The 25,928-nt window shown below is 35.3% G+C and overlaps 4 protein-coding genes across 12 annotated transcripts in view; 2 read left to right on the top strand and 2 right to left on the bottom strand.

Annotated features, from left to right (window-relative positions):
• Positions 1-184: 184 nt before the first annotated feature.
• On the top strand, positions 185-1,550 carry kappaB-Ras (NFKB inhibitor interacting Ras like 1). The gene is made up of 2 exons (XM_043411601.1): positions 185-316; positions 521-1,550. Exons 1-2 carry the CDS (start codon positions 218-220, stop codon positions 1,025-1,027), a joined length of 606 nt encoding a protein of 201 aa, XP_043267536.1. The 5' UTR covers positions 185-217; the 3' UTR covers positions 1,028-1,550.
• On the top strand, positions 1,540-5,425 carry LOC122406243 (replication factor C subunit 4). Its single transcript, XM_043411597.1, has one exon. The coding sequence runs from the start codon at positions 3,281-3,283 to the stop codon at positions 4,352-4,354; it is 1,074 nt and encodes a 357-aa protein (XP_043267532.1). The 5' UTR covers positions 1,540-3,280; the 3' UTR covers positions 4,355-5,425.
• Positions 5,293-11,918, bottom strand: Fa2h (Fatty acid 2-hydroxylase). Of its 4 annotated transcripts, none has more exons than XM_043411595.1 (8): positions 11,721-11,847; positions 11,443-11,632; positions 7,926-8,460; positions 7,380-7,605; positions 7,145-7,305; positions 6,927-7,059; positions 5,934-6,053; positions 5,293-5,532 (listed from the first exon to the last, which is right to left on the bottom strand). In XM_043411595.1, the coding sequence occupies exons 3-8, from the start codon at positions 8,304-8,306 to the stop codon at positions 5,447-5,449; spliced, it is 1,107 nt and encodes a 368-aa protein (XP_043267530.1). In that variant the 5' UTR covers positions 8,307-8,460; positions 11,443-11,632; positions 11,721-11,847; the 3' UTR covers positions 5,293-5,446. The 4 variants fall into 4 exon arrangements, with proteins under 4 accessions (XP_043267530.1, XP_043267528.1, XP_043267531.1 ...); XM_043411593.1 differs by having other exon boundaries at positions 11,443-11,629; positions 11,721-11,841; XM_043411596.1 differs by lacking the exons at positions 11,443-11,632; positions 11,721-11,847 and adding an exon at positions 11,869-11,918.
• A 5,078-nt stretch (positions 11,919-16,996) lies between these two features.
• Positions 16,997-25,928, bottom strand: part of LOC122406153 (sodium- and chloride-dependent transporter XTRP3) — a 28,311-nt gene continuing 19,379 nt past the window's right edge. For 2 of the 6 annotated variants that reach the window (XM_043411414.1, XM_043411416.1), the window contains 4 exons: positions 25,739-25,898; positions 24,336-24,498; positions 24,033-24,233; positions 16,997-19,718 (listed from right to left, as the gene is read on the bottom strand). In XM_043411414.1, coding sequence (XP_043267349.1) covers positions 19,563-19,718; positions 24,033-24,233; positions 24,336-24,498; positions 25,739-25,898 — 680 coding nt within the window. In that variant the 3' untranslated portion in view covers positions 16,997-19,562. Of the gene's footprint in view, positions 19,719-21,622; positions 21,739-24,032; positions 24,234-24,335; positions 24,499-25,738; positions 25,899-25,928 lie in introns of all 6 variants that reach the window. The other 4 variants (XR_006259926.1, XR_006259924.1, XR_006259925.1 and 1 more) reach the window with 4 other exon arrangements.

Raw genomic sequence — 25,928 nt, 5'->3', positions numbered from 1 at the left:
ACGTGTCTGAGCAACCAACCGGCTGTTGTTCGTTATTAGAAAAAACTTCTAAGCTCTGGTCGGTCTGGTAGTAAAAACGAGTTCGACACTCGAGATCCGTGAGATCAGCTGGTCTGGTAGTCTGACAGCTAGAAAATGTGCGCGCGTGGAGCAAAAAAAGTTTCGATCGTGCCTGACTGTGTTTAGATTTATAAATGGACAGTGTAATATACCAAACATGGGAAAGACCACTAAAGTAGTAGTTTGTGGAATGAAAGGGGTTGGAAAAACAGCTCTTCTTGAGCAGCTCATATACGGAAACGTAACTACGAAGAATGTGAGTTTTGGGTTATGTTTATTCAGTTTCGAACATCAATATTCTGTTAATAAAATTAGCTTTCCTTAAATTTTATGTAAATTTCTTCGTTGCTTTGATCAAATTCTGTTTAAACTGTTAGAACTTGCCACCAGATATTCAATCAGTAAAAACTATTTCAATTCAAGGTTTCAATGTTTTTTTGTATATTTTTTTCTCTATCAGGAAATTCATCCCACTATCGAAGATATATATGTCGCAAATATAGAGACGGACAGAGGGACGAAAGAAAAAGTAAGATTCTATGATACTGCTGGACTTGAGCCACTGCACAATAACACCAATAATCAACAATTGGCTCGACACTATCTTGGCTTTGCTGACGGTTATGTGCTTGTTTATGATACTGCCAAACCTGAATCTCTAGATCTTTTACAACCGCTGAAACAAGATATTTACAAAAATAAAGACAAGAAAGAAATATCGCTGATTGTGCTGGGGAATAGAACAAAGAGTGATACAGAGACTCAGTGCCTGGAAAATACAGCAAGTCGCGCCGCCAATTGGTGTAACCGAGAAAAGTTGAAACACTTTGAAGTTAATGCCATGAATAGAGCCTCTCTCTACGAGGCTTTTGTCTATCTCGCATCTAAATTGAATCCGATACAAAATAAAAGTACATTTCCACAATTGAGCATGGGACGTAAAAACATTAAGGCAGAGGCTACTTGATGGTGTTGTTATTTTATCAATGCCCGTCATTGAATCTTTAAATACAATTACTGAAGTGGAATTGATAAGCGCATCATTGGAAGGCAAAGAAAATTTTTACTGAAGTTGAAATTTTGAATTTCTTGTATTAACATTGATATTTTTTCACTTTCTGCATAAGTTTTCAAAATCGGACCAAAATTTCCGAAATTTTTTCTCCCCTTTGTGTGATCGAATATTTTCAGCGATGCTAAAAGAAAAAAATTTTTTTGCATTCCAATTGTGATCACAATTCGCAATATTGTTCATTGTGATGAAAAAGTTGAAGTTTTTCTACAACGAATTTCTTCCAGCTTTTTTTAAGCTGGAAGAAATTCGTGTGATTTTAACGAAGGCGAATTTGATTCTTCGATTTTGCAATTAATATGATTTTTTCTCGTATTCGAGAAAGTTACCGTTTATTCTCGCGTTTTCGAATAATTTGACTGGCTCTAATAATCGTTTTGTAGTATATACTGAAGAAGTAAAATGTTTATTTAAACGACTTCTGCGAAAGATTTATAATAATCATTCAAAAGACTTGTTCAATTTATTTCTTCGAAATCGAATCAAAATATCACTTTGTGAAAAATTGTTCGCCAGCTGAGAATAGTGGTAGCGACATTTTTTTCTCAAATTATTCATAATTCGCGCTAGCTTCTGCCCCGATTGTAGGGGGATTAGATCTGTGCCATTGTTCTCTATCAATTATTAAAGGAAATTATTCAATTCCTTTGAACTACAGTAGGAGAAAAATGCGATTTGAATTTCGAGATGAGATTTTAGTAATCTCGTGTTGTACACCGTAATCACTTGAGGTTCACTATTTTCAAGCAAGCAGCAAATATATATGAAACTCATTTTAAGGATGAATTATTCCACTCTCTTATAGCCGAAAATTCCGTTAATGTTTCAAAACTCTGCAAATAGTAAAAATCCAAAAAAAAGTTCAGCTATCTTTAAAAGTTTTTGACAAATGATTTCCTGTTATGACTTTTATTAATATGGATCTTAATATTCAATGGACTATTTTATTTTCCAACAATTCTTCGGCAATCTTATTACATTTCAATATATATATTTGCAACATTGATAGATGGTTGAAATGCCTCATGCGAAAAAAAGAATGCTCGACCTCGAATATACCCATCATAAAAAGTGAATATCTATAATAGAATGAAAACACTTCAATGTATACTATTCCTTACAAAAGCTGATCGAGGTGATCTATCAGTTGCATGAGTGTTGAAAGATAACTGCAAAATAGATACACGGTTTACTACTCGAGCATCCTTGATATTTTGAGAAATTTCAAAGTTACACTTTTTTCTCAGATGAAAGGAGAATACCGTGTAACTCATATTTTCTGTAAAATGTCAAGTCTCCGGCCATCCCCCGAATAAAACGTGCAACAAAATTTTTACCAACCAACCAACTGATAGATCGCCTTAATTCCATAAAAATTTCAACCCAACCGTTATATATACCGGATGTGTATGTATACATATATATACAATCGATTAAGGGCGGGTTGTTCCAACTTCTAGGTAGCTTTATTTGGCGGGTAAAAGCATTGATTTGTAGACCTTGAACTGTCAGACGGGCTTACCTAGAAGTTGGAACAACTCGTCCTAAGCTGATATAAGATTGAGATCTAATTTTAATTAAAGTTGTTATTGTTAAGAATTTAGCACATAAGAAATGAGTACTTAAAATCACTCTGCCCTATAGATGATTTACCGCAACGAAATCACCAGTACAAATTCGTATATATAATAATAACTAAAGTTTAATTATTTCTTTATTCCTCTTGTGTAACGGTCTATGGAGGGTTGAGTCGAAAAAACGCGGTAAAAGAAAATACAAATATAGTGTTTTGTCGCCGCAGGTGCAGCACTGTCTGGTGTGTACGAACGTACCTAACCTGCCGAATAATATTGCGCGGCTAAAATAGCAATGCTTTTGAAAGCAATCAGAAAACCTAACAAAAGTATAAACAAAGCAAAATTTCTCTTCAACAATTGATGGAGAATAATAGAAAAAATTAGTGGTTAACGTATCATCAGCGTTGATAAACCGGTATACAAAAGTGCTACGCATTTATAGGTTAATCGTACAAAAATTCAGTAATTCTATCGAGCCACATTAGCTAAGAGAGACAATTTAAAAAAAATTGACTCGAAAAACTTGGAAGGAAATTGTCTCGAAAAAACTCTACGTGAATTTGCATAAAAAATGCAGTCGTTTTTGAAAACGGGAAAACTGGGACCGAGTGAAGTCAGAAAAGCTTCGACTTCGAAATCGAAGGATCAAAGAGTAGGTCCAGCAGCACCTTGGGTAGAAAAGTATAGGCCAAGGACAGTGGAGGATGTGGTTGAACAGGCGGAAGTTGTACAGGTACTGCGTCAATGCTTGAGTGGTGGAGATTTCCCAAATTTGTTGTTGTATGGCCCACCGGGAACAGGAAAAACGAGTACGATATTAGCTGCAGTACGTCAACTCTTCGGCGACATGTACAAGGAAAGAATTCTCGAGTTGAATGCATCAGACGAACGAGGAATTCAAGTTATCCGGGAGAAAGTTAAATCGTTCGCTCAGCTGACGGCTAGTGCTGTGAGACACAATGGAAAAGCATGTCCAGCATTTAAAGTTGTTATTTTGGACGAAGCCGACAGCATGACAACGGCAGCTCAATCTGCTTTGCGTCGTACTATGGAACGAGAATCTCACAGCACTCGTTTTTGTCTGATTTGCAATTACGTTTCTCGTATAATTGAGCCTCTTACATCGCGTTGTACCAAATTCCGTTTCAAGCCTCTGAGTCAAGACAAAATTATAGAACGTCTGGAATACATTTGCAAGGAAGAAGATATTGTTACGGAAAAACCAGTTTTGATGGAACTGGTAGAAGCTTCGGACGGTGACCTGAGAAGAGCCATAACTTCTCTTCAATCGGTCACCAGGCTCAAAGGTAAAGGAATTCCAATAACGGTCAACGATGTCCTCGAAGTGAGCGGCGTTGTGCCTCACAATTGGCTCGAGCGCATGCTTCAAGTTTGTGAATCTAGAGAATACAATATGATTGAACAATTCATCGATGATTTCATGCTCGAAGGTTACGCCGGCTCACACGCCGTTGAACAACTCAATGATATCATCATTCGATCCGATTCCTTTACCGATAAACAAAAAACTTTTCTTGGGGAAAAACTCGCCGAATGCAGCTATAGATTGCTCGAAGGTGGTAGCGAATATTTACAGCTCATTAGCTTATGCTGCGCCATATCTAAAGCTTTTTCCATAAAATAATAATTGAATGCCCGGTGTATTTGGCTCGGTCATGTTTTTGCCTTCAAGCGTATTACACTGTTTTCTAAAAGAGACGTTTTCATAAATATAAGCATCGAAATGTATTTTTCAATTGAATATATTTTTCTACTGATTCCCGTACGTGCTGCAACGTCGAAGCAATTTCCTTCAATGTTCAAAGCAAAAACAATGTAATTTATGCAATGATCTCGGAGTTCCGTCGTTGAGATACGAAAATCTTTTATGACGCTGAAGTTTCCAACGTTGGAGTCCAACGAAATGATGGAAAAAACTCTCCAATAATTCCAGTAATTCTCCTATTTTGTTCCCTGCCAAATTTCCGATTCGTAGTTTTTCAAGCTGCACCAACGATTCATGAAATAAAAAATTGGTGAATTACAAACGTTTTTTTCGTTCATTTCGTTGGACTCCAACGTTGGAAACTTCAGCGTCGTAATCTTTTTTGTCTTTGATTCTCAGTTGAAATGTATTCTACTGATGTAATTTTTTGTTTAGTAGCTTGAAATGCAAATGAATCGTGAACATTCCAAAAAAAATTTATCAATATTATTCGTCCCAAATTTGTAAAAACTCGTTTGTTCAAATGTTCGTACATCTCGTGTCTGAAGTTTGTCCTAGCGAAACAAAAAATGTTTGCAAGTAAATTTAACCGGTGAAAAAAAGCTCAAGATTATTTGTCACTTGACTATTGATATGTCTCGTTATCGCTTAATCGTACTTAACAATTGCCTGTTGATAAAAGAGGATCGAGAGAATTATTGTGCTGCGTTCACTATGCAAATTTTCTCGAAAAAATTGTCACGCCTCTTGACGTTGACGACGAATGCATTCGTTTAGCGCATCTCAGTTGCGAAGATGGGACCATACCGCCGATAAGGAGAGCAAACGTTTACAGAGCATTTGCAAAATTCATGGAATTGATTTTTTTTTTTTTTATTCACAAAATAATCAGTATGGAATATTCAAAAACAATAACGGCGTTCTCAATATTGTAATGCGATTAATATAGTTCATTGAAAAAAATAAAGTTAAGAGTAATTAAGAGTTAAATGGTGACGATCTTTGATTTTATTACCAAACTATCGCTTTCTTCAGTTGTTTCAACTTTATCAATGATCCGAATACGAAATCCCACAAGCGGCTACTAATCCCGAATCCTGGAAGAAAAAAAAGCATTCATTCTTTACAAGCGACGATTTCACAATAATTTGAGTAATTCCATTATAATCGTTCGAATGCACGACACTTTTACCAGGCTCTACAATCAATACGCAGCGACAAACTGCAACAATAGATCAATCATTTTACGTGGCAGAAAAAAGAATAACTAATAGAGTGAGAAATACGTGCACGCAAAGAGAAATTGTTTCCATCCAATAACAAGAACTGTCGCTCGAGTGCGACACAATTCTTTGTGGCTTCTTCATGTTTCTCAAAGAACGATAAAAAAAGTTTTTTATTTCTATTGAATAAAGTAATTTCATGATGTTCAGCTAAAAAAAATGTATTTTCAAGCATTTGGAGGATGCAAAAAAAAACAAATAAATGAGTCATTCACCCTGGTCGTGATGCGAAAAATGATGATGGTTGTGATATCGCTTCATGACGTAGAGATACGATTCTGCTTTTGGACTACCGTGATGTAAATAATAATGCATTAAGTCGTAACAAAAGTATCCTAAAAAAAAAAAATCAGACATGAAAATAGTTTTAAAGATTATCAAGGTTTATGAACAGTGTAAACGTTGGAATTTTAGGTGTTTTTTATTTTTTTTTTTTAGATTTGTTTATTTTGGTTGGAAGGATTTAAATAAAACCTTGTACACATCTTTTATATACTCGGAAGTACTGGAATTAAAAAAAAAAAATTTTCATGGTATTTTTTTGTACAATGGTGGGTTGATAATAGCACCCTAGAATCGGCGTTGACAGCAAATCTCAAAAATGGAACACCTCAGGACGAAAAACCAAAAAGATTCTTAAAATATATATGCTATTATCTATCGCATGACGTAGAGGATTTTCAAAATATTTTTTGGAAAAAAATGGCAACCATTCGAAGAAAAAAATCACAATTTTTGTGGATTTCTCAGTAAAAAATGGTTTACAACAGAAAAAAAAACAAAAGTTATCAAAAACCGGCTATATCATGCTGAAAACGTACGTTTTTCCTACGAAATGCAATTTTAATCAAGTCATTGGGATAAAATTTTTTTCCGTTTTGCTGCGTCAACGCTGATTCAAGAGGTGTCGTTTTCAACACACCATTGTACCATTAATATACCATTAAAAAAATGAAAGAAAAAAATTTCCAGTATTTCAGAGTATGTAAAAAATGTGTACAAGGTTTTATGTAAATTCACCCAAGCATTTTTCATTTATAAAAGAAGCAAAAAACACCTGAAACTCCAACGTTTACTCTGTTCATAGCCCTTAAGAAATTTCCATTCCAAAATTGTATTGACACAAGAATATACAGTTTTTTTTTGTATCGCGTCTTCGTATTCTTGATTTATTTTAATAACTTATGTATTTGTATTCCATTCGATACCTGTCATGGTGCCGGATGCAACCAAATATACAATTGCATCTGGTAAAACTGCGCTGTATATTTTGAAAAATATGGCAGCTACTAAAATGGCTGGAACAGGTGGAAATAATAATCTTCGATCGTCAAAGGGTGCCTGGAAAAAAAGAGATTTTTTTGGAGTCGAGCAAAATGTGTGAGAAGATCATTTTCCTCTGTTCCGATATGACTTCTGTTCTTACTTTATGATGAACTCCGTGAAGAACAAAGTGCAGCGTGATTAGAGTTCTCGAATTTGCTGGTGGCTTCAAATGGAAGAGATTTCGATGTATAACGTATTCTAAAATAGTCCAATTGAAAAGACCCAAAACAACTGATAACAGTACTGCGGGAAACGCATAAGCTAAAAGGAAAAAAAATTATTCCTTCGCTGAGTGAATTGGTGAAAAGTATCGAAATATTCAAGATTTTACGTACGAAAGTCTGCGGAATTGTTTGTCTTGATGCCCAGAAACAAAAATAATATCGATGCTGGGATCCACACAATTGGTATCATGTACCACGGTGTGATTGTCAAACTTTCCATAAAGTCTGACTTGAAAAGGCGCATTGAACGATTCACTGGAAGATTCACCCATTCCCAGTAACGATCGGCTATTTTTCCCACTTGACCGAGTACAGGTTCGTTCCAATCAATTAAGTTCTGAAAATCAATAGAAAAGCTTCCAATTCCATTTTTTTCAATCGAGCGTGTCGATATTGTTTTCTACGGTTGGCATGATCGTGAAGTTACAAAATCATTACTCTCGCTCAAATTATTCACAAACTTTTTTCCCGATTTGCTCCCGATTATTAGATCATATAATGATTCATGAAATTTATAGTATTCCGTTGCTGTTCTTAAATTTTAGAGCTCGTTTTTAACAGAAACCATGATCCAACAAATAAACCCTTTACTATAGGTTTATGGTGTTGTAAGTCTTGCAATAATTTCTCAATAATTATTATTCATGTATACCGTACCTCAATATCGTCGTATTTCCTTTGATTATCGACGACAAATTCCTCCATAAGGTGTAACGCGGCATCCGAATGTGGTACCTCGGTCATAATTTTGTCCAAGGCTAATCCTTTGAATGATCCGAGTGTACCACGACCACCGGGATGCTTTTTAAGTAAATCACTTATTTCGTAACTTTTTCCACGATATCTAACAAAAAATTCTGCTTTTTCTTTTTCATTACTAAACAAGTTATTATCATTGTGCAATCGGATGTGCACATCTGTCGTATTACTGTCCATTTCGGGATCATTGGACTCTGCTTCGAGATTTCGTCTCTTCTGATCGCAGTCTGATCGATCTTCGTGTCGTTGTGCCGGTGAGTTACTTCCTTGCAGCCCCATTCTCGAAAATAGCCCAAAAATTTTCAGTTTTTCTTATCCTTGTATTTCACTCGGTTCTAACGATTTTTCTGGCTCTCATCTCCACACTCCCGGTACTTTTTCATCAATATAGGCATGAAAATCTGGCAGCAAAATCCATACACTCGAAGCATAACTGCAACAGTTTGTTCAAAATCGTCAAAAATTCCTCGATAGTTTCATCGTTTGATAGTTTTCTAAAGTCATCATTAGTCAATTAGCGAAAAATTGATAGCAAAGTAAGGAGCAATCTGATTCATTGCCTTGAATTTGTATGGTGAACTTGGTGTAATGAATCTAATTCTGTTATTATCAGTGTACGCAATAGGGTGATGAAAAAAAAATTGATATTTTTTTTCTAGGAGCTTCAACGGAAATCGTTAGTACATCAAAAACTTAATTTTCCCAAAATTTTAGAATTTTAAAAAATTTTTTAGATAGTGCTCAAGCCACTTTTTGATATTTTCCTGTTTTTTTTTCTCAAAAATCGTGAAGCAAAAGTTTTTTTTGCTCTCATAGAAGAAAGTATTAGTGTTCCATGGAATCAGTAATCTAATAAAATTTTGTCACTCTCAAAAAAATTAAAAGGCTACCTCCCATAATTTATTTATTTTTTTTCTGTATATTTAGCTATAACCCATGAGATTAAAAAATGTGTGCCTACAAAGGGCAATTTTTGTCGTTCTTCCAAAAGAAGCGGTGAATTTACTTTACAAAAACATAGTTTTTCAAAATTACATGTTATAACAAATATTTTTGCGTTTTCTCAAGCGATTGATTTCAATTTTCCTGTATTTTTCATACAGATATGTATTTTATGCACGAATACTTGCTAGGGCATTATACAAAAATGACAACGTTCTAAATAAAGCTGTGTTTTGAGCCGAATTTGAATTCTTTATTTCAAAGTCCGATATTTCACCGCAGAAAACGTTGAAATTGGGGAATTTTCTAGTTTCCTCATGCGTTATAAAAATTAATAAAATATTTTGACCAAATTTTGTTGGAAAAAAATGGAGACCAGTGAATGCAAAACCGCAAATATTTTTCATCAAACTCCCAAAATGGGTCTCGTAATTTTTGCGGATATAAAAAAAAATTAAATTAACTAGATCGAAATAGGTCTATTGTACAAAGTAGCCATCTTGTCGAAACTCAAATAATTTGATTGTAAACAAAACAGTTTGGAACTAAAATTTTTTGTGATTTTGCATTCATTAGCCTACATTTATTTTTCGTTAGAATTCAGTCAAAATATTTTACTATTTTTTATAATAAATGGGAAAACTAGAAAATATCCAAATTATAACGTCTTCTGCGGTGAAATAGGGGAGACCGGGGCAAAACGGGATACCTAAGGAAATATTGAACTTTTCAGAAGTTTGGGAAACTCTGTCTATTTTTTACTCCCAAAAACTAAGAAATTGTACTGGAATTCTTTTCAATTTTCAAAAAAAAAAAAAATTCCTAGGCAAAAAGGGGTACCTCTCAAAAACTCATGAATTTTTTTATGCGATCTCAGCGCTTACAACGCTCTAACGTACGTCGAGCGCACCCTCTGTAATTCAATTCATAATTAATGATATGAATAATAACGAAGATTGCCAATGTTTATTGTGTAAAAAATTGTATTCTTTATCCATTGAATCATGGATTTAGTGCCAAAATTGTGCGGAGCGGGCACATGATTCATGTGCAGGTGTAACCATACATGATGGTCCGCAAACATCTGCGATTACTGTCGTAGACATCTGCGAAGCATTAATTGCAAATATACAAATACTTTTTGTATATCTGTGCAAAAACGTTTTCACTTTGGAAGTGATGTAAAAAAAGAGAATTTGAAAAAAACGAATTTTTTGAAAAAAAAATCAAAATCCAAAAAAAAAAACAAGATAGTTTGGAAAAAATATGTTTCATGTTCTTTTCGGACAAGTATAAAAATTGAAAAAAAAAGACAAAAAAATTTCTCTCATTTTTCGGGTATCCCGTTTTGCCCCGGTATCCCCTACCAGACTTCGAAATAGAGAATTTGAATTCGACAAAATTTTGAAAAACTGTTTTTGTAAAATACTTTCACTCCTTCTTTTGTAAGGACGATGAGAATAGTAACTTGTAGCCATACGTTTTTTATTCTCATAATTTATAGTTAAATATACAAAAAAAAAGAAATAAATTATGCGAGGTGGTCTTTAAATTTTTGGAGTGACAAAATTTTATTAGATTTATTATTCCATAGAGCACTAACACTTTTTGCTATGAGAGCAATAAAAAAATTTTTTGCTTCGCGATTTTTCCAGAAAAACAGGAAAACAGGAAAAGTAGCTTGAGCACTATCTAAAAAATTGTTTTTCAATCTGAAATTTGTAAAATTCGAGTCCCATTTATACACAGAGAAAAACACAAAACCAGAGTAGAATTTAGATTAGAACGGTTTGGCGAAATACGATGCGATTGGACGTTCATTGCTTCCAAGAATCGCAGAAGTTTCAGTTAAAGTTTTCATGATGGCGTTATCGTATTTTTTTGTTAGACTAGGCATGTGTCAAGGCATTTTCAAGATATTTTACAATGTAGCAAAGAATTATTAAGCATTCGTTGTTTGTTTTGTGTTTCTGTACCAAGGACGTTTCTATGTATTGTTATAATAAAATACCCTGGTTGGTTTCTGTACGTAAAAGCTAAACGAAGGAATAAGGACCAGTCATCGAAACAATAATAATATTGCGTTACTGCCGCTGGGAATCGGCTTGTAAGGGAATTAAATCGTAGAGTAATCAGTAAAATATGTTATCTTTCGACTATTGCATCGTCATATGATGCGGGGACAATAGCATTACAGATTGTATTACTTCGCAGAAAACACTTTGAAGTCACGTCGAAAAATCGGATCAAATCGAAATATTCTGATGACAAGAGTTGTCAAATATTTGGATCAAAATTCGTTCAAAATAATGATAAAACATTTAATCCATGTTGCAACTAAACTCACTGTTTCTTAAGCAATTATATGAGCGCACGCTTTAACCACTCACTGAAAACAACTCCTAGGAGTTAAAAGTGGTGTTTTACGTACTCCTCACCACTAATCTACTTCAACAGACGGTAAAACACTTACTTTCCGTACCGCTGGCAGGCTCGAAAAGCGAGGAAAACGTGGTTGCGTTATATAAAATTCATTAGCACCCAATGAGTAACAATCTTTCAGATTTTTTTAAATAAAAAAGTGAAAATTACTCGCTCGAGGGACTTCAAACGGGGTGACGAATGAACCACAAAATATAATAAACCGTCAGATATCGGCACTGCTAAGAAAAATATCGATAACTAATGATAAACACTAGTTTTGATGAACGCCAAATCAACATGAAAAATTTGAGTGAACATCAAACTCACATTTCCATAAACTCCACAACCGATTTATTAATGATAAAAATAAATAAATCACATGATATATCAATAGTCAATTCTAAAGTGAAGATGAACCTCGACCATCACCGATGGTCTAGTCGCGACTGTTACTATCGCGGCTTCGTACACCTACCAGTCAGCTTCATTAACGTGTGTGCGATACTACTCGCGTGAATCCATATCACTATGATTTTCTTTTACGTGAAGGGTGGGGGGGGACGAAATATCTTGACCTCGAATGCAGTCGACTGTTTTGAAAATTTTTGGAACTGTTGGCGATAACAAATTGTTCATTGTTTTAGAAAAAAAATGCACGTTTAATTAGTTTTTAATTTCGTTGTGACAAATGCACTATTAGAACACACTGGATGGTTATAGCAATGGAAATTCTTCTATGAAGGGATCGATGAGGATAAAAGCCAAATAGGCCAAAGTCATATTCGGCAATAAATAAGCTTTTATTGAAATATCTCGAATTTTTGTATGCAATACGCTCGATTATTTAAATATATATATTTGTCCATACGAATCTAATATTTAGTAAGGTTTTAAAGAGTATTGCGACGACGATGCACACGCGTTTTCATTCGTGAATATGCGAAAAGTGTGACATGGTTGTAGGAATAAAAATACTCGCACTAGTATTTAATGACACGCTGGGGTTTATGAGTTACCTTCGCTCACTATTTTCTCGGTATGATTCAACGAAAAAACAAGAATTGCGGCAATTTGGATGGAACTATACGACATGGACAGGAAGGTAAAAAAATATTTAGGGCTTTTCTTTTTCTTCTTCGTTCTCTCTAAAGCGCTGACATTTATTGTACTTCACGCGAGTATTTTGCTCTCCGGACCTTCCCTCCAACCTTTTTCTGTTCCATTTCGAACGCACATCTAACTTTTTTGTTGCATTTGCAATACGCTCGTGCGAAAATTCTAGAGAATGGATGATGAACCAATTGAAAATATGATTTCTACTTGGTAACTCATTTTTCATCACCTTTTTTAAGTCCATTACGAAATATTTTATCGTTGTTGGAGATTCGGAGAATATATGCGGTTTAAATATGTGGGACAAAGGACTTCAAATGTTACAGAGATTATCGATTCGACGTCGAGTTTATCTGAGTGAATGCTTCTCCAAATGGTTTAAGAAACGTTTACGTGGAAGTTAAGCTAAGTTAAACACGATAAAAAGAATATTCGGTTTCATCTGAAATTTCTCCGTAAAACAATAACGGCTATTTCAGATGAAATAAATAATCTCATAATTTTTATTTGTTGAATAATGATTCGACGAGTTGTTGGCCGTTTGATCGTTACGATTTCGAAGAAATTTTCTTTCGTTTTATCCAGCGTGTAATTTCGGCCATTGAAGGGTGCTGATTACATTGGAAATTAATTTCAGAACGAACTTTTGGTAAAAAGCTCTTTCGTAATCGAAGAGATGAGTTCTGCTGCGGTCGTGGCGTCGAACTTGGTATAGTTGGGACGCAACGAAAAATCCTCCTTTCACTGACAATCTCTTACTCTTTTATTCATTTTATGAAGCTCTTTACATATTCACTTTTTGGCTTCAGAAACAATGGTGGCTACGACGAAAAGAATATTAATTACTTGCGACGCTGAAGTTTGCAACGTTGGAAACCAACGAAATGAACGAAAAAAATTCTCCAATCATTTTCCAATTTCGTTCCCTGCCGAATTTGCAATTCGTAGTTTTTCATCCTACACCGATGCGTCGTGAAATAAAATATTGGTGAATTAAAAATGTTTTTTTCGTTTATTTCGTTGGACCCCAACGTTGCAAACTTCAGCGTCATTAATTACTTAACATCGAACGATGCGAGCTTCGATAGATAATTCAATCATCGTCCGCTCGATTCCTAAGCAATCAGACTTTAACTTACAGAAACGTAAATTCGAAAATATACTTGAGTGTCCTTTCCTTTGATTTTGCTGTTGTTATCTTATTGCAACCTGCTGGTTTCGGGGTAAGAATTACGTGAGATCAAGTGAAATATTTTATCGTGAGTATTGACAAACTTTGATTTTCAAATTTCAACGCTTTGGTTATATTACTAACGTCGCAGAAAATGAAGAAATATTTATATTTTCACGCCGGTCATAATATTCACTTGGCTTTACGTAATGTTTGCTTTCCAATGTGATTCCCTCATTTCCGAGAGCAAGGTAAACGTTATGTGCATCAATGTAGTCGTTCATGTATCTGCAGGTAAGAGTTTGCTGTGTGTTGGTACATTTTGTGAGATCCATTCAATGTCACGTCTCTGATAACGATTCCACCGTTACTCTCTTGCTTTGTCCATATGTGCCGATAGGAAACCGAGCCTTATGTGACTTTAGAAAATTTCAAAAGGCGGATAAACACGAGCCGAGATAAAGCCATAATTTGCTGATAGGATTTGTTGGAAAACATCGAAATTTACACGTCGAAATGAAACTATAGGAAGAATTCCTGTAGCGAATGAGAATGAGAAACAGAAAATCAACTGGTTCCAGAGGGATTCGAGATTTCATGATGACGATAAACTTTGTTGCTTGATCGATTTCTCCGAGTCTTTCAAGGGTGACCTATAGACCCATGGTTGAATGAATTTACGATTTTCAAAACGAAACGTGACCAATATTTTAATAAAAGACGCCTTTTTTCGAATTTGAGATTCAAAATCGACATTATCGATATTTTTTTGAAGCCAAATCGCAAGAAGAGTGCGACGTCAAAACTTGTTTTTGATATTATTGTGAAAAACTGTATACGTGATGAATAGTTTGAAAAAATTGTGAAATTTTTGCTGTAGTTAGATATTAATTTTCAAAGTTAGGCGAATTGATCTCGCGAAATGTACTGCAGAATAAGGGAAGCAAGTGGGTTAGTGGGGTGGTTTTAGAATGGGTGCGATTAGTGCTATACTGATGGTCGTAACAGTGCGTATGAGCCTTCGATTCAGTGTAAATAATAAAATGCAGAAGACAATACCTCGATCATCTCTCGTCTTTCCTCGGATTCCCAGGGCTCCGTTTTCGCAAAAAAAAAACTATGGACACAGATGCGGCTGATATTCTGGCACTGGGATTTCCAAATAAACGTAATATTTCATTGAACCAATGATGGAATCGGGTAGTGTAATTTCGGGAATAAGTCCAATATTGGGGTGAATTGAACGCGATTTTCATTGTGTTTGAGAAAGTTAATCAAGCGGTTGCGAACTTTATTTGTCGTACAACTTATTTTGGAAAGAGAAAAAAATGAATTTCCAGCTAATATTTCCAGATTTCCCGCTGGAGTCTCTAAGAAAAATTTCAAATTTTCTCTGGTACTTCGATGCCATCTGCAGTTGATCTGCGCATGATTTGAACCAATCGTATGGATAATGGTAACAATAATAATGTTTAACAATAACGAAATAAAAATAATATAACTCATGCATCATTTCAGGAGGATGATTGGTAATCAATAAATAATTTGGAACGCGTTTGGCTAATAATTCGCCTAATTAATATTTACAAATTGTCGCCCTTGCTCCCGACAATAGTCTCAATTAACGTAACTAACAACGTTGCAAATATCGCTTCAATTCGTTCTCGTATTTTTTACAATACTCACATAGGAATACATAAATCTTTCCTCCGAATCGCACGCGGAAGCTCTTCGTGACGGTTCTTTGAGCTACCGTGAATAATTAACTTTTAATTATTTCTTTCACCCTCTCTCTCTCTCTCTCTCTCTCTCAATCTCACTTTTCTCACAGATTAGTACACACAATAATCCGCCGAACTTATACGTCTAAACTTATTTTTTACGTATGTACATTAGGTACAGCTAATTTAGGATGACCAACGGGGAAGAAAACAAACCCATTCGCCAATTTATATCTCAGCAATGCAATATAAAATACGATAATAACAATGCTATTGTACAGGTATGCAATATGCATATGTATAATTCATGTATGAAGCTGGGCTTGTCAACTAATGTCAATTCTTTTTTACGAATGATCAACCAGACCTTTTGCAGTTCCATTTGAAAAATCATTTTTGACGTCAATATTATTTATTTATGTTTTCCGGAGTTTTATCCCGTAGACACCACAATGGTGCAAATTTGCACCCACGAAAATTTCAAGTGTTTAGAACTTCAGAATCAATTTCAATTTTTTTAATGATTGTAATCGATTACTAACAGTTGTTACCCCTAAAATGTCTCGTTGTAAGATTAAAAACTAGAGACAAGTACATTTACGCCCTCTGGGAAGTCATCTGTAGAAACATGGAAATCAATGGTCGTAAAACTTTAAATCCAAGAAACAAAACGTTGTCAAATAAATGCAGAAGTTGCCGAGCAAATCGCACTACGAACAAAAGAATTACAAAAGAAGAAAAATAGGACACAAAAAATTACAACCACAAAAAATACAAAGACAAAACATACAAAAACAAATTGCGACTAAAAAAAATTAAGATCATAAAAATTAAAAAAAAATTACCCACGGAAAAAATTATATACCAAAAAATTGAAACAAAAAACATTTGGCCGTTGTACTTGGCGTTTTACTGGTGAAAACTATCAAGCCACCGACGAGAGATGGATTTTGCTTGTGCCCTTGGTGAAAAGGGGTCGAGATCGCTTCTCTACTGCGTATGCACCGACACATCATTCTAACCTCGTACGATGACGAGCGTAATTATTTTTTTCGTGCAAGCTTTGCTCATACAAAAAATAAAGAATGTACGAATGTACATTTGGCGCATTCTTCACTTAAATTCACTCCAATGCTTATCATCAACGATGAGCACGAGTAAAAAAAAGCCCAACCCAACGATTTACTCGATAGCATCATACCTACTAAAAGAACATTAAAAAAAAGATTGGGCGACAATACGTGACTCAGATTTCTTGGTAAAACGAACATGTGGTATGTCACATATCCTTTAATCCCTGAATGATTCGATAACATTTCGTGAAATTGACAGCTTAAATTTTGAATACAACCTGGGAACTGTCACTTTCCAAATTTTTGAAGCATGAACAGATTCATGGAAATATATAGGTATACAATTTGTATTATGGCACCAGATTTGTCACTAAAGAAAAAACGAATAAACATCAAAAATGTGTGCGAAAAAATGCAACATTTTTTGATGAAATTAAAAAATAAATAATTAATATCTTTTCAATACGTTAAGCTACAGAGTTCGTAGAGGTTGCGATCGACAGATAAAAAAAAATAAAAAATACGTCATCTTGCAGAATTCACTGAAACACTATAATTATTAAATCATTAAAGAAATAAATTTCGAAAGTTATCGAAAACAGCTGAAAAACATTCTCGCTCCTGTAAAGACTCTCTGGAAGCGACTCGTCATACGTAAATGTACTTGTCTCAGAGTCGCTACCGCGACTCTAGATTCCATGCGTTCATGGATGAAATGATAAGTTTCACTGGTGCAAATTTGCACCAGTGTGGTGTCTGCGGGTTAACGCTACGTTGTTTGAACATTTTGTAACCTAGGGCCAATAACAATGTTGAGAGTTCGTTACAAAACTCGTAGTCGAAATCATTATGGAGCTTTATCGAAATAAAACGAGGGCACATTTTTTGAGGATGAAAATAATTTCGTGTGGAAATTCAATTTGTACAGTTTTTAGGGTTGAAAAAAGATTTGAGAAAAAAAAATAACAAAGTTCGTGGAACATGCTCCACACGCCGTTGGAGTGCAACGATTATGTTTTAATCTATAACATAGTTTCCGAGGATATTAATGCGATAGTGCTATTGATCTCAACAACACTTATGTTTAACGTAGCGCGATGTAGATACCAAATATATGAATTTCTAAGTTTTTCTTGATAACGTCGGTAACACAAGCATGCCCATGAAGCATAAATAAAAAGGGGGCGGAAGAGCTTAGCATAAGTGATTTTTCCTTTGCTTTCGAATCGATGCGTTTCTGGCTTTAATCCATGAAAAAACGCAACCACATTCACTTAATCTCAGATTTGATCGATCTCTTTGTACTCTCGGGTATCGGTGCGATATATATTCGACATGATAGTGTAAAAAAAACCGTTCTTCAGTTAGAATAAAAACGACGTTAAGATAACCGAATAGAATGAACAACTCAAATGAGAATGAACCAAATAGCGAAAAAAAGGTATTAATCGCTTCGTTTTCGAGCCTCGTTGGTCACCCTTACGCGAGAACAATCGCGATCAATTGTTATTATTTATTATTGTTTGTTTTTCGTTATCTTAGGGTGAACCAGCCGAACAATGATCGCAGCTGAGTCAATCTCGATAGATTTATTTTAGAGCGAAAAAACAAGTTTAATTTTTCTTCTTCTGTCTAATCGCTGAGGTTCCCCTTTTTGTAAAATATGAAATTTGTACCGACTGATTTTCGCGGACGCGAACGTAGACTATAATCATTCTCATGGCGCCACAAACTCGTTTTCATTCTTTTGTTTGTGTCTTTCAGCGATAATTATCCTGCTGTTGCTTTTTCGGGATCTTAAAAGTAATGATAAAATTATTTCAAATGAAATCCATTATTTCGTCCTACACCCACATCTCGTAAGTTGATGAACACGAGCATCAATTACTATTTGTCTCAAAATATCGACTATTTACCATCGACGAGAATGACTTCTTAATGAAAGGAACGAAAAAGGTCATCGAGGCTCGTCCCACTAATACTACGATTCTATACTGCCCAATTTTATCTACATATTTACGCGCATATTGCGACGAAAAATTGTACTTTGCGCCATTGAAATTCGACCTCTCCCTCGTAATGCTCGATTCCTCATGCTTCCATTTGAATGTCGAATCAACACGACACGGTAGAGAAAAAACAACAGTTGACCAATTTCCTTGCAGCGGAATAGACGAGGTCGATGTTAGACGAAAAATTGAGCCTTATTGCATGGGAAAATATTTGAAAGAAGTCAAAAAAAACAAAAACAGAATGCCAGATATCCATAGCAGGACACGACCTTAATTTTGCAACCGAGGTTAAGCCGCTACTTGATTTGGAAACAGAGTAAAATTAATTTTTTGCAGTGCCCGCGGAAACGCTTCGCTCAACGTCACCTGAGGGGGACACTCGGCATGTGGACGGAGCAGGGAGCAAAGAAAAAGTTCTCAACTGGGGCTCCTAATACGGAGTACGTTTTTTTTAGAGATTTGACCAATGAAAATCTAGAAATTCGACAACGTCTTGATGACAAGCACATTAAAAAAGTTCAAATTGTGAAGGTATGCCGTGCTACGTATCTCCTTACAGAATAAGACAAAAAACATCATTCTTTCGCTCTGAGAAACTCTGCAAAGCTGCATCGGGATCGGAGCATCGAGCAGAAGTGAGGTCAGATATTTAAGTGACGTTGAAAAAGTTCTCGTCGCAATATACGTATGCACATAAATATAATATTATCCTCCGAATGCCACTTTCGTACGAATGGCAGTTTAATTCCTTGAATCCGTTTTTTGTGTGTGTGTGTGTGTTTTTTTTTCGTGGTTTCTTGTTACAATCGCAAATTTCGGTGGTGAAATTAAACCGTGTTTCGATTTATTAATATGTATATCCGGCGATCTCGTCTCGCTTAATATTCTTTGGTTTTTGGTTTTGTTCGTTTTTCTGCAAATCTATACAACGCTGAGGAGGAAAGGTTTTTGCGAACTATACAAAAAATCAATTTTCAACGTTTTGTCATCGCTGACGACGGTCGAAGGGGAGTTACCGACTCGATTGGGATATTGCGGATTCGTTTGAACTCGGAATTTCGAGCTCATTTCCTCTCGTCTCAGAATTCCATCACTTCCATTTTGAAACCTTTGCTCTTGTGCTGATTTGCTGCCATCTTTTGGAGATTCTGCGGTGCTGAATTGTTGTCGTCATCGCTGTTCACGTCCTCATCCTCTTCTGAAAAATCTTCCAGTCTACTGTGATACTCGTCCAGCTGTAATGGTCCAACAATTAGTCAACAATTTTTTTTTTTATTAGCGAACTTTCGAATTTGAGAAATGAGACCTTATGTTGATGGATGTTTTTCGTGGCTCGGATTCAACTACTCGGAACAAATCTGTCGAATATCGACAGTACTAAGCAAAAATTATGACAGTTTTTCATCTCAGTTTACACTTTGGATCGCTCAAAAAAATGTGATTTTTCGAAAACTTATTTTTCAATAAGAAACTTAACAACTTAAGAATGTACGTGCGCGTCACATTGTCTTATTTCAGTCACTTAGTCACTTAGTGTACGTCAGCTGACAGTCTTACTATACTTTTATATAAGAATTACCTCGGTCATCTATTCATATATAGCACAATATTAGTAAAAATGCGTAATCTTAATTTTTTAATCGTAAATAATGTTTAAGTTGATTACAATAGTTCTAATTCAGATGGCCGTTGACCCCTCTTTTTCGTGTACCATTAGATTCTACGCGATTCAATTCATATGAATAATAGTTTTAATTTTTGACATCTAATTTAGAAATATATCAAATTTTGAATTGAGGATGGTTGAAGGGGCCGGTAAGTCATTGTGGCCATATGCGACACGTTAATTTCTGTACTTTTCGACTGTTAATATTTCAACCAAACAGTCGATAAGGGGCCTTGAAATTTTACGCAGGCATAGAAAAGAAATCTTGGATCGTAAGACATAAAAGAATTAGAGTGCTATCTAAAAACAGCTCTTGCACCTGTACATCCTTAAGATTAGTTTTGTAATGCTATCAAATTTCCAGTTTTGACTTTATAAAAATTTTTTTTATTGATCTAAGAAATCCCATAAAAAATGCAGGTCTCGAGTCCTTGTATGAATGCGATCTCACAGAAACATGAAAGTATATCGCAGTGGGGTAAGAGTAAGCAGGAATATGAATATTCACAAATTCAAAAGTTAAGAACAAATTAACAGGCAAAACGGAGAAAAAAACGTTTTTTTTCCTGCTCCGGGTTACGTTGTACAACGAAAGGTGGCAGGACTCAGATTTATAGATGACGAAAGATAGCTGAGCGTCTAAGCCGAACAAATACATTCTAAAATCTATACACGCCGCATGTTCTGATAGCTCTGAAACGTCTTTTGAATAAATTTCAGAGAATTAAGTAATGCAGAAGAGATCCGGAAGTATTGTTGACGATAGCATCGCAAGAGTTGAAAGCTTTGTGAACATTTCTGCTCACTAGATTAATTGCCATGCCCTTTCAATAATCCTACTTCAAATGAGCTGAACCATTACTTTCCCTAAATCTTTGATCGATGTTTTTGAACCCAGCAGTATCTGCGGATAATTTATTATTTGAAAAAAAATCTGTTTTTTTACTGATGAATTATCTCATGCATTTAACGAGAACTCAATTTCCTATTTAAATGGAGCCTAATGTAGCACTCGATTCAGGAAGCATCTACGAAGTCGCCAAAACAGATCAATCGCCTACGATATTTTATTGGAATCAATGAATTCCGTTTGACTCGAATAATTTATTAGCATTTTTAGTTTTAGGTTTTCCATGTATTATCTCCAAAATTTTCTGTGCACTATCGCAATGCTAATTTTGTTTCAACATTATAATTGATTCAATTTATTTTTATTTTATTCGTTATTTTTCAGTTAGTTTTAGTTTTTATATTTATTATTTTATTGCATCGCTATCGAACACAACGTTATGATCAAATTTGTTCGAATCGAGCGAATGTCATTTTTTCTCAATAAATAAACTCCTGTAAAAAAAATTAGTCAATGAATAAATGCTCATTTACCGTAAACGTACAATCGTTCATCGATTTATTGACAGTCGACTAAACTTCTCTAAATTTGCATTCTTAAGAAAATTACTACGATAGACTCACATGTAAGGTAGCTACGTAGGAGAATCTTATCGACGATACCACAGACATGGGATGCTTACCTACAACTGCAGATCGTACATTCAATGTGAGCATCCCGGATAAGCTCAATTGGCTCACTTCGGAATAATGTAAATAAATAAACAAATAAATAATTCGGGAATACGCTAATCGATCGTTGTTGATATGGAAAAAATAAGAAGCCAAAGCTCGCAGTATTTTTTCAAATTATCCCGTCGAGTGCCAATCGAGACTCTTTGATATTTTTGTTTTCTTAAAGATTCGCGATTCGAAGGAAATCTGAGTAACTCTTCAATACTAGTATTGCAATCGATACATTTTTTTCAATGAGATTATTTTCTGCGGAACAATAATCCGCGATGCTGAGAAAATTCGAAAGGAACGCAGAGAGTAATACGGGACACGAGCCAAGGCAAAAGCAACGGGGTTCACACCAACAGTTATTCAGTAGACTCTCTCATAATTTAACTGCGTCGGACCACGTGTGTTCTTTTTTTTGTTCAAAAGTTCAAACACATTTACGTTAATAATTATTCATTCGAGAGATAAATAACGCCGGTCATGTTTTCTTTTTATTTCAGTAACATTTTGATATATTCTGTTTCTTTTTTTTTCACTTTTAAATGATTGATTGCGCAATCACCCAGTATTACATTGTGGTGCATGCTTTTTCAGAAAACGAAAAAGCTCGAGGTTAATGTTACATTTTGAATTCAGTGAAATAGACAAAAATGTCGATAGTCGAGCTCAATTACTCGATCGTTCGAGATCAATGGTTACTGCATCAACGTGAGAATCGTGAGGAATCGAAATGAATTGAAAAAATAGTTAATAATGAAAGTGTCTACTGAATATTATACCACAAACGAACACGCATACACTGAATACAATACCGACAAAGATAAGGGAATATCCGATCAATTTGTAAAAATAACCGATTGACTCATTCGAATGACGCTCTGGCATCTAATCGCGCAATAAATTACTATTTCGAGTCATTGCCAAGAGTCTCGATAAGTCGTATCACGAAAAAAACATAATACTAAAAAACGTATAGTAAATTTGAAAGAAAAAACTTAGGTACACTCCCGTCCAAAAGTTTGGGGTCACTCGTTGAAATTTCTACCCACACTAAAAGTTAGAACCATTTGCCCTTCTTCTGCCAGCGATTTGTGGCGAAAGCTCGAAGACGCTTGGGCGAGTTTGGATCAAGCCATAATTGGCAAATTGATTGAGCGAATGCCACGACTCGTCAACGCAGTCCTCAAAGCCAAAGGCGGCTTTTTCGATGGGAAACAGGTGTAAACTAGGTAAGAGACTAAATGAACTATTTTTTCTATTGAAATGACATGGGGATTGCGATAAAATCTGAAAAAAGCATCTCGCTTATTTAAAAAAAATCGACAAAAAAATTTGAAAAAATATCAGTTAGTTCAAAATTATAAATTGAAACTTTCTTCTCTCTAGAAATTTCATCCCGAACCCTATAATTCTCGAGTTGCACCGCTTTTCTCAGTCAAGACCCGACCAAAAAGATCGAAAAAAAAATTTCAAAAAAAAAATCTAAATTGATTAAAGCGAGCTTCTCATAAACCGACTCAACTTTTTACCCTCTTGACATTTCCTCTGAACCCATAAAGTATTTGAGATACGCCACAATTTCTGAAACTCCTCGTTTTTAGCTAAAACTAAGATAATTTTAAAAAAAAAAATCGGACGGTATTTTTTAAAAAACAAAAATGAAGCTTTTTCTATTCCCTCTAAAGCTGTTATGGAGGAGAGTCGAGAAAAAAATTTCTACTAGATAGGCAGCGTGTTTACGAAGGCCAAAAATATGTCGAAAAACGATGCTGTTCTAAAGCGCGTGCAGGCTAAAAAAAAATTGTAAAAAATATTAACAAGTGGCAAATTGAAGCTTAGTTTGTCTTCTTTAAAATGACGTCTGTTAAATTCGATTTCGTTGATTTTTGATTGAGTTATCAAACTTTCAGTGTGGGTAGAAATTTCGACGGGTGACCCCAAACTTTTGGACGGGAGTGTACGTTCAAGGAGGCCAACGATGTACAATGGGAAATAACTAGCGAATCAATCTTCTCAAAATACTTTCAGAACAAAGCTCTAACAATGCCTCTGGGTTGATTTATTAGAAATTTGACTCTTCGATAAATGGCACAGAGTACAATAAGGATTGAGTTCGAAAATTCAACAAAATCAAATGCCTTTAATTGAAATTGCTTGAAACATTAAATGTTCGATGCACAATATTTGCTTTCGAATTTTCCGACCTTAGATTTTGATATTACAATATTTATGATATTGTACCTTGTGCTTTCGAAGTCACAAGAATGTCGTTTATCGCAATAAATTTGAATGAAAAAATCACTGTACTTACATCGACATCACCCATCATTTCCTTGGTTGACACCGTCGTGTCAATCCGCCGGATACTGCCCTGGTGTATGTCGACGTCGAGCTTAACGCATTGGAATCTTCGCAATAGGAAGACGATAGGTATCGGAGCAACGCCGGCTACAATAATACATATGCCAATTCCGAGCACCCAGTCGGGATAACTTCTTTGTACAGTCATCCCCTGGAAATTAAGGAAATAGTGGTAATTATTTTGCTCTGTCAATGCTGTGCCATCGTAACATTAATTACAAGTTATGCTTGTTTTGTTCGTTAATGTCGTTACCAAAGAAGCACTCCACGCCGAATATTCGGGTCTTTTGACTAGCATCGAAACCATACTCGAAACAAGGATGCAGACCATGATGAGGGGCGCGAGGAACCGCCATGTTATCTGCCAGTACCAGCCTGGTCGATAACCAGTCATATCTTGAATGTCCTTCGAAAATCTAGACAATACAAATTGAATTATTTTTTAGAAAGATCCAAAGCTAAAATCGTTCAAATATTCTTCTCCATTATTATTATTATTATTATTAGTATTAGCTAAAATGCCCCGTGTTGCCCGGGTGAAAAAATATTGTCTTATTAGTGGCTGAGAGTGGAATTGTGAGATTAAAAAAACTGGTAAATAATAATGTTTTTGAAATTTGAGAATATTTCGATGCTCGATGATTCCAATTCCAGGAAATTTCGTCAAGGAGCGGTGGATAGGAGTATGAGTCGATGGCGGGGGTGGGGGCAGGGGGACGAGGCTCCAAGGAACTAATAAAAGAACGTTCTCGAACGTTGTGGAATCTCTTAAACAATTGTGGAAATCTTTCAGAAAGAACTGAATCAATCTTCATAGAGATTACTTTTTTTTGCCGCCCACACCCACCCACGCATTCTCATCGGCACCAAACCCTCCGCAGTATCGATGGGAGACCAAGGGCTATCCACGACCCCAATCCCGGGTTAACGACGTATGGTACAAAAGTCTAAATAATTAGAAATCGATCAAATTTGGTGATAATGTTCTTCAACATCAAGTGCGAAAAGACAATTTTTTTCAAAATTTTCGTCTGCTTAGTTATCGAGTAATTACGCATTAAAGCAGATTTCTTATGCCCGGAATGTATACCTATATATATGGAAACGCTGTGCTTATAAACGTGAACTTTAATGATCAATTACTCGATAACCGTACAGAAGAAAAATCTTAAAAAATTTGTATTGTCAAATTTGGCACTAAAGAATATGTTCACCAAATTTTATAAAATTCTGATAATTTTGAAATTTTTTATGTTTTTGGCATGGTTTAGCATGGCAACATTGTATCGCCTGTACCAAATATCCTTAAGAGCATGGATCAGTCGACTAACCTCACCTCGAATTTTCGAAATGAAAATTCTCCGCTGTCGTTTGACTAATCAAAAAAAGGCTCTGTCAGCGGACGCGGAAAGATGGCTTTTTTTTAATTGATCAAACCGTGTCGAACATATTCAATTTCGAAAATTGCAGCTATCTCTCTCGCACTCACGGTGGCGAGATAGCGACTGCTCCATCACCTTAAAAGCGCTCGGTGGTTGTGGAGATAAAGTGGCATTTACAAAACACCCCTTGCCTTTTATATATAATACATATTAGATTATTTCACAATTGAATAAAATATTTTTTTCGATCGGTTGAAAAATGGATTCAGCTTACTTTTCATGACCGTATATGAAGATAACGGAAATCATTTCCATTAGAGCGACGACCACGAGCCCAATGGTGCTGGCAAAACTGTCAAATAATTTAAGCCAGTATTCACCAGCTCCCGTGCAGAATATGAGACCAACGAAGAAACAAACGACGCATACAACACCTGCGAAAAAATAATGTAGAAATGAATTAA

This window comes from Venturia canescens, chromosome 2 (assembly GCF_019457755.1).
Source record: "Venturia canescens isolate UGA chromosome 2, ASM1945775v1, whole genome shotgun sequence".
In the NCBI taxonomy this organism is placed as follows: Eukaryota; Metazoa; Arthropoda; class Insecta; order Hymenoptera; family Ichneumonidae; genus Venturia; species Venturia canescens.
This window is presented reverse-complemented; position numbering and strand designations above follow the sequence as displayed.

What these genes read in the sequence shown, in the direction of transcription:
- Fa2h (XM_043411596.1), bottom strand. Translation starts at nt 8,306, where the DNA reads ATGGGGCTGCAAGGAAGTAACTCACCGGCACAACGACACGAAGATCGA. An exon ending in TGCATCCGGCACCATGACAG is followed by an intron (nt 6,054 to 6,926) that starts GTATCGAATGGA and finishes TTTTTTTTTTAG; the next exon opens with GATACTTTTGTTACGACTTA. An exon ending in TTTTTCGCATCACGACCAGG is followed by an intron (nt 5,533 to 5,933) that starts GTGAATGACTCA and finishes TTTTTCTTCCAG; the next exon opens with GATTCGGGATTAGTAGCCGC.
- kappaB-Ras (XM_043411601.1), top strand. Translation starts at nt 218, where the DNA reads ATGGGAAAGACCACTAAAGTAGTAGTTTGTGGAATGAAAGGGGTTGGA. An exon ending in GAAACGTAACTACGAAGAAT is followed by an intron (nt 317 to 520) that starts GTGAGTTTTGGG and finishes TTTCTCTATCAG; the next exon opens with GAAATTCATCCCACTATCGA.
- LOC122406243 (XM_043411597.1), top strand. Translation starts at nt 3,281, where the DNA reads ATGCAGTCGTTTTTGAAAACGGGAAAACTGGGACCGAGTGAAGTCAGA.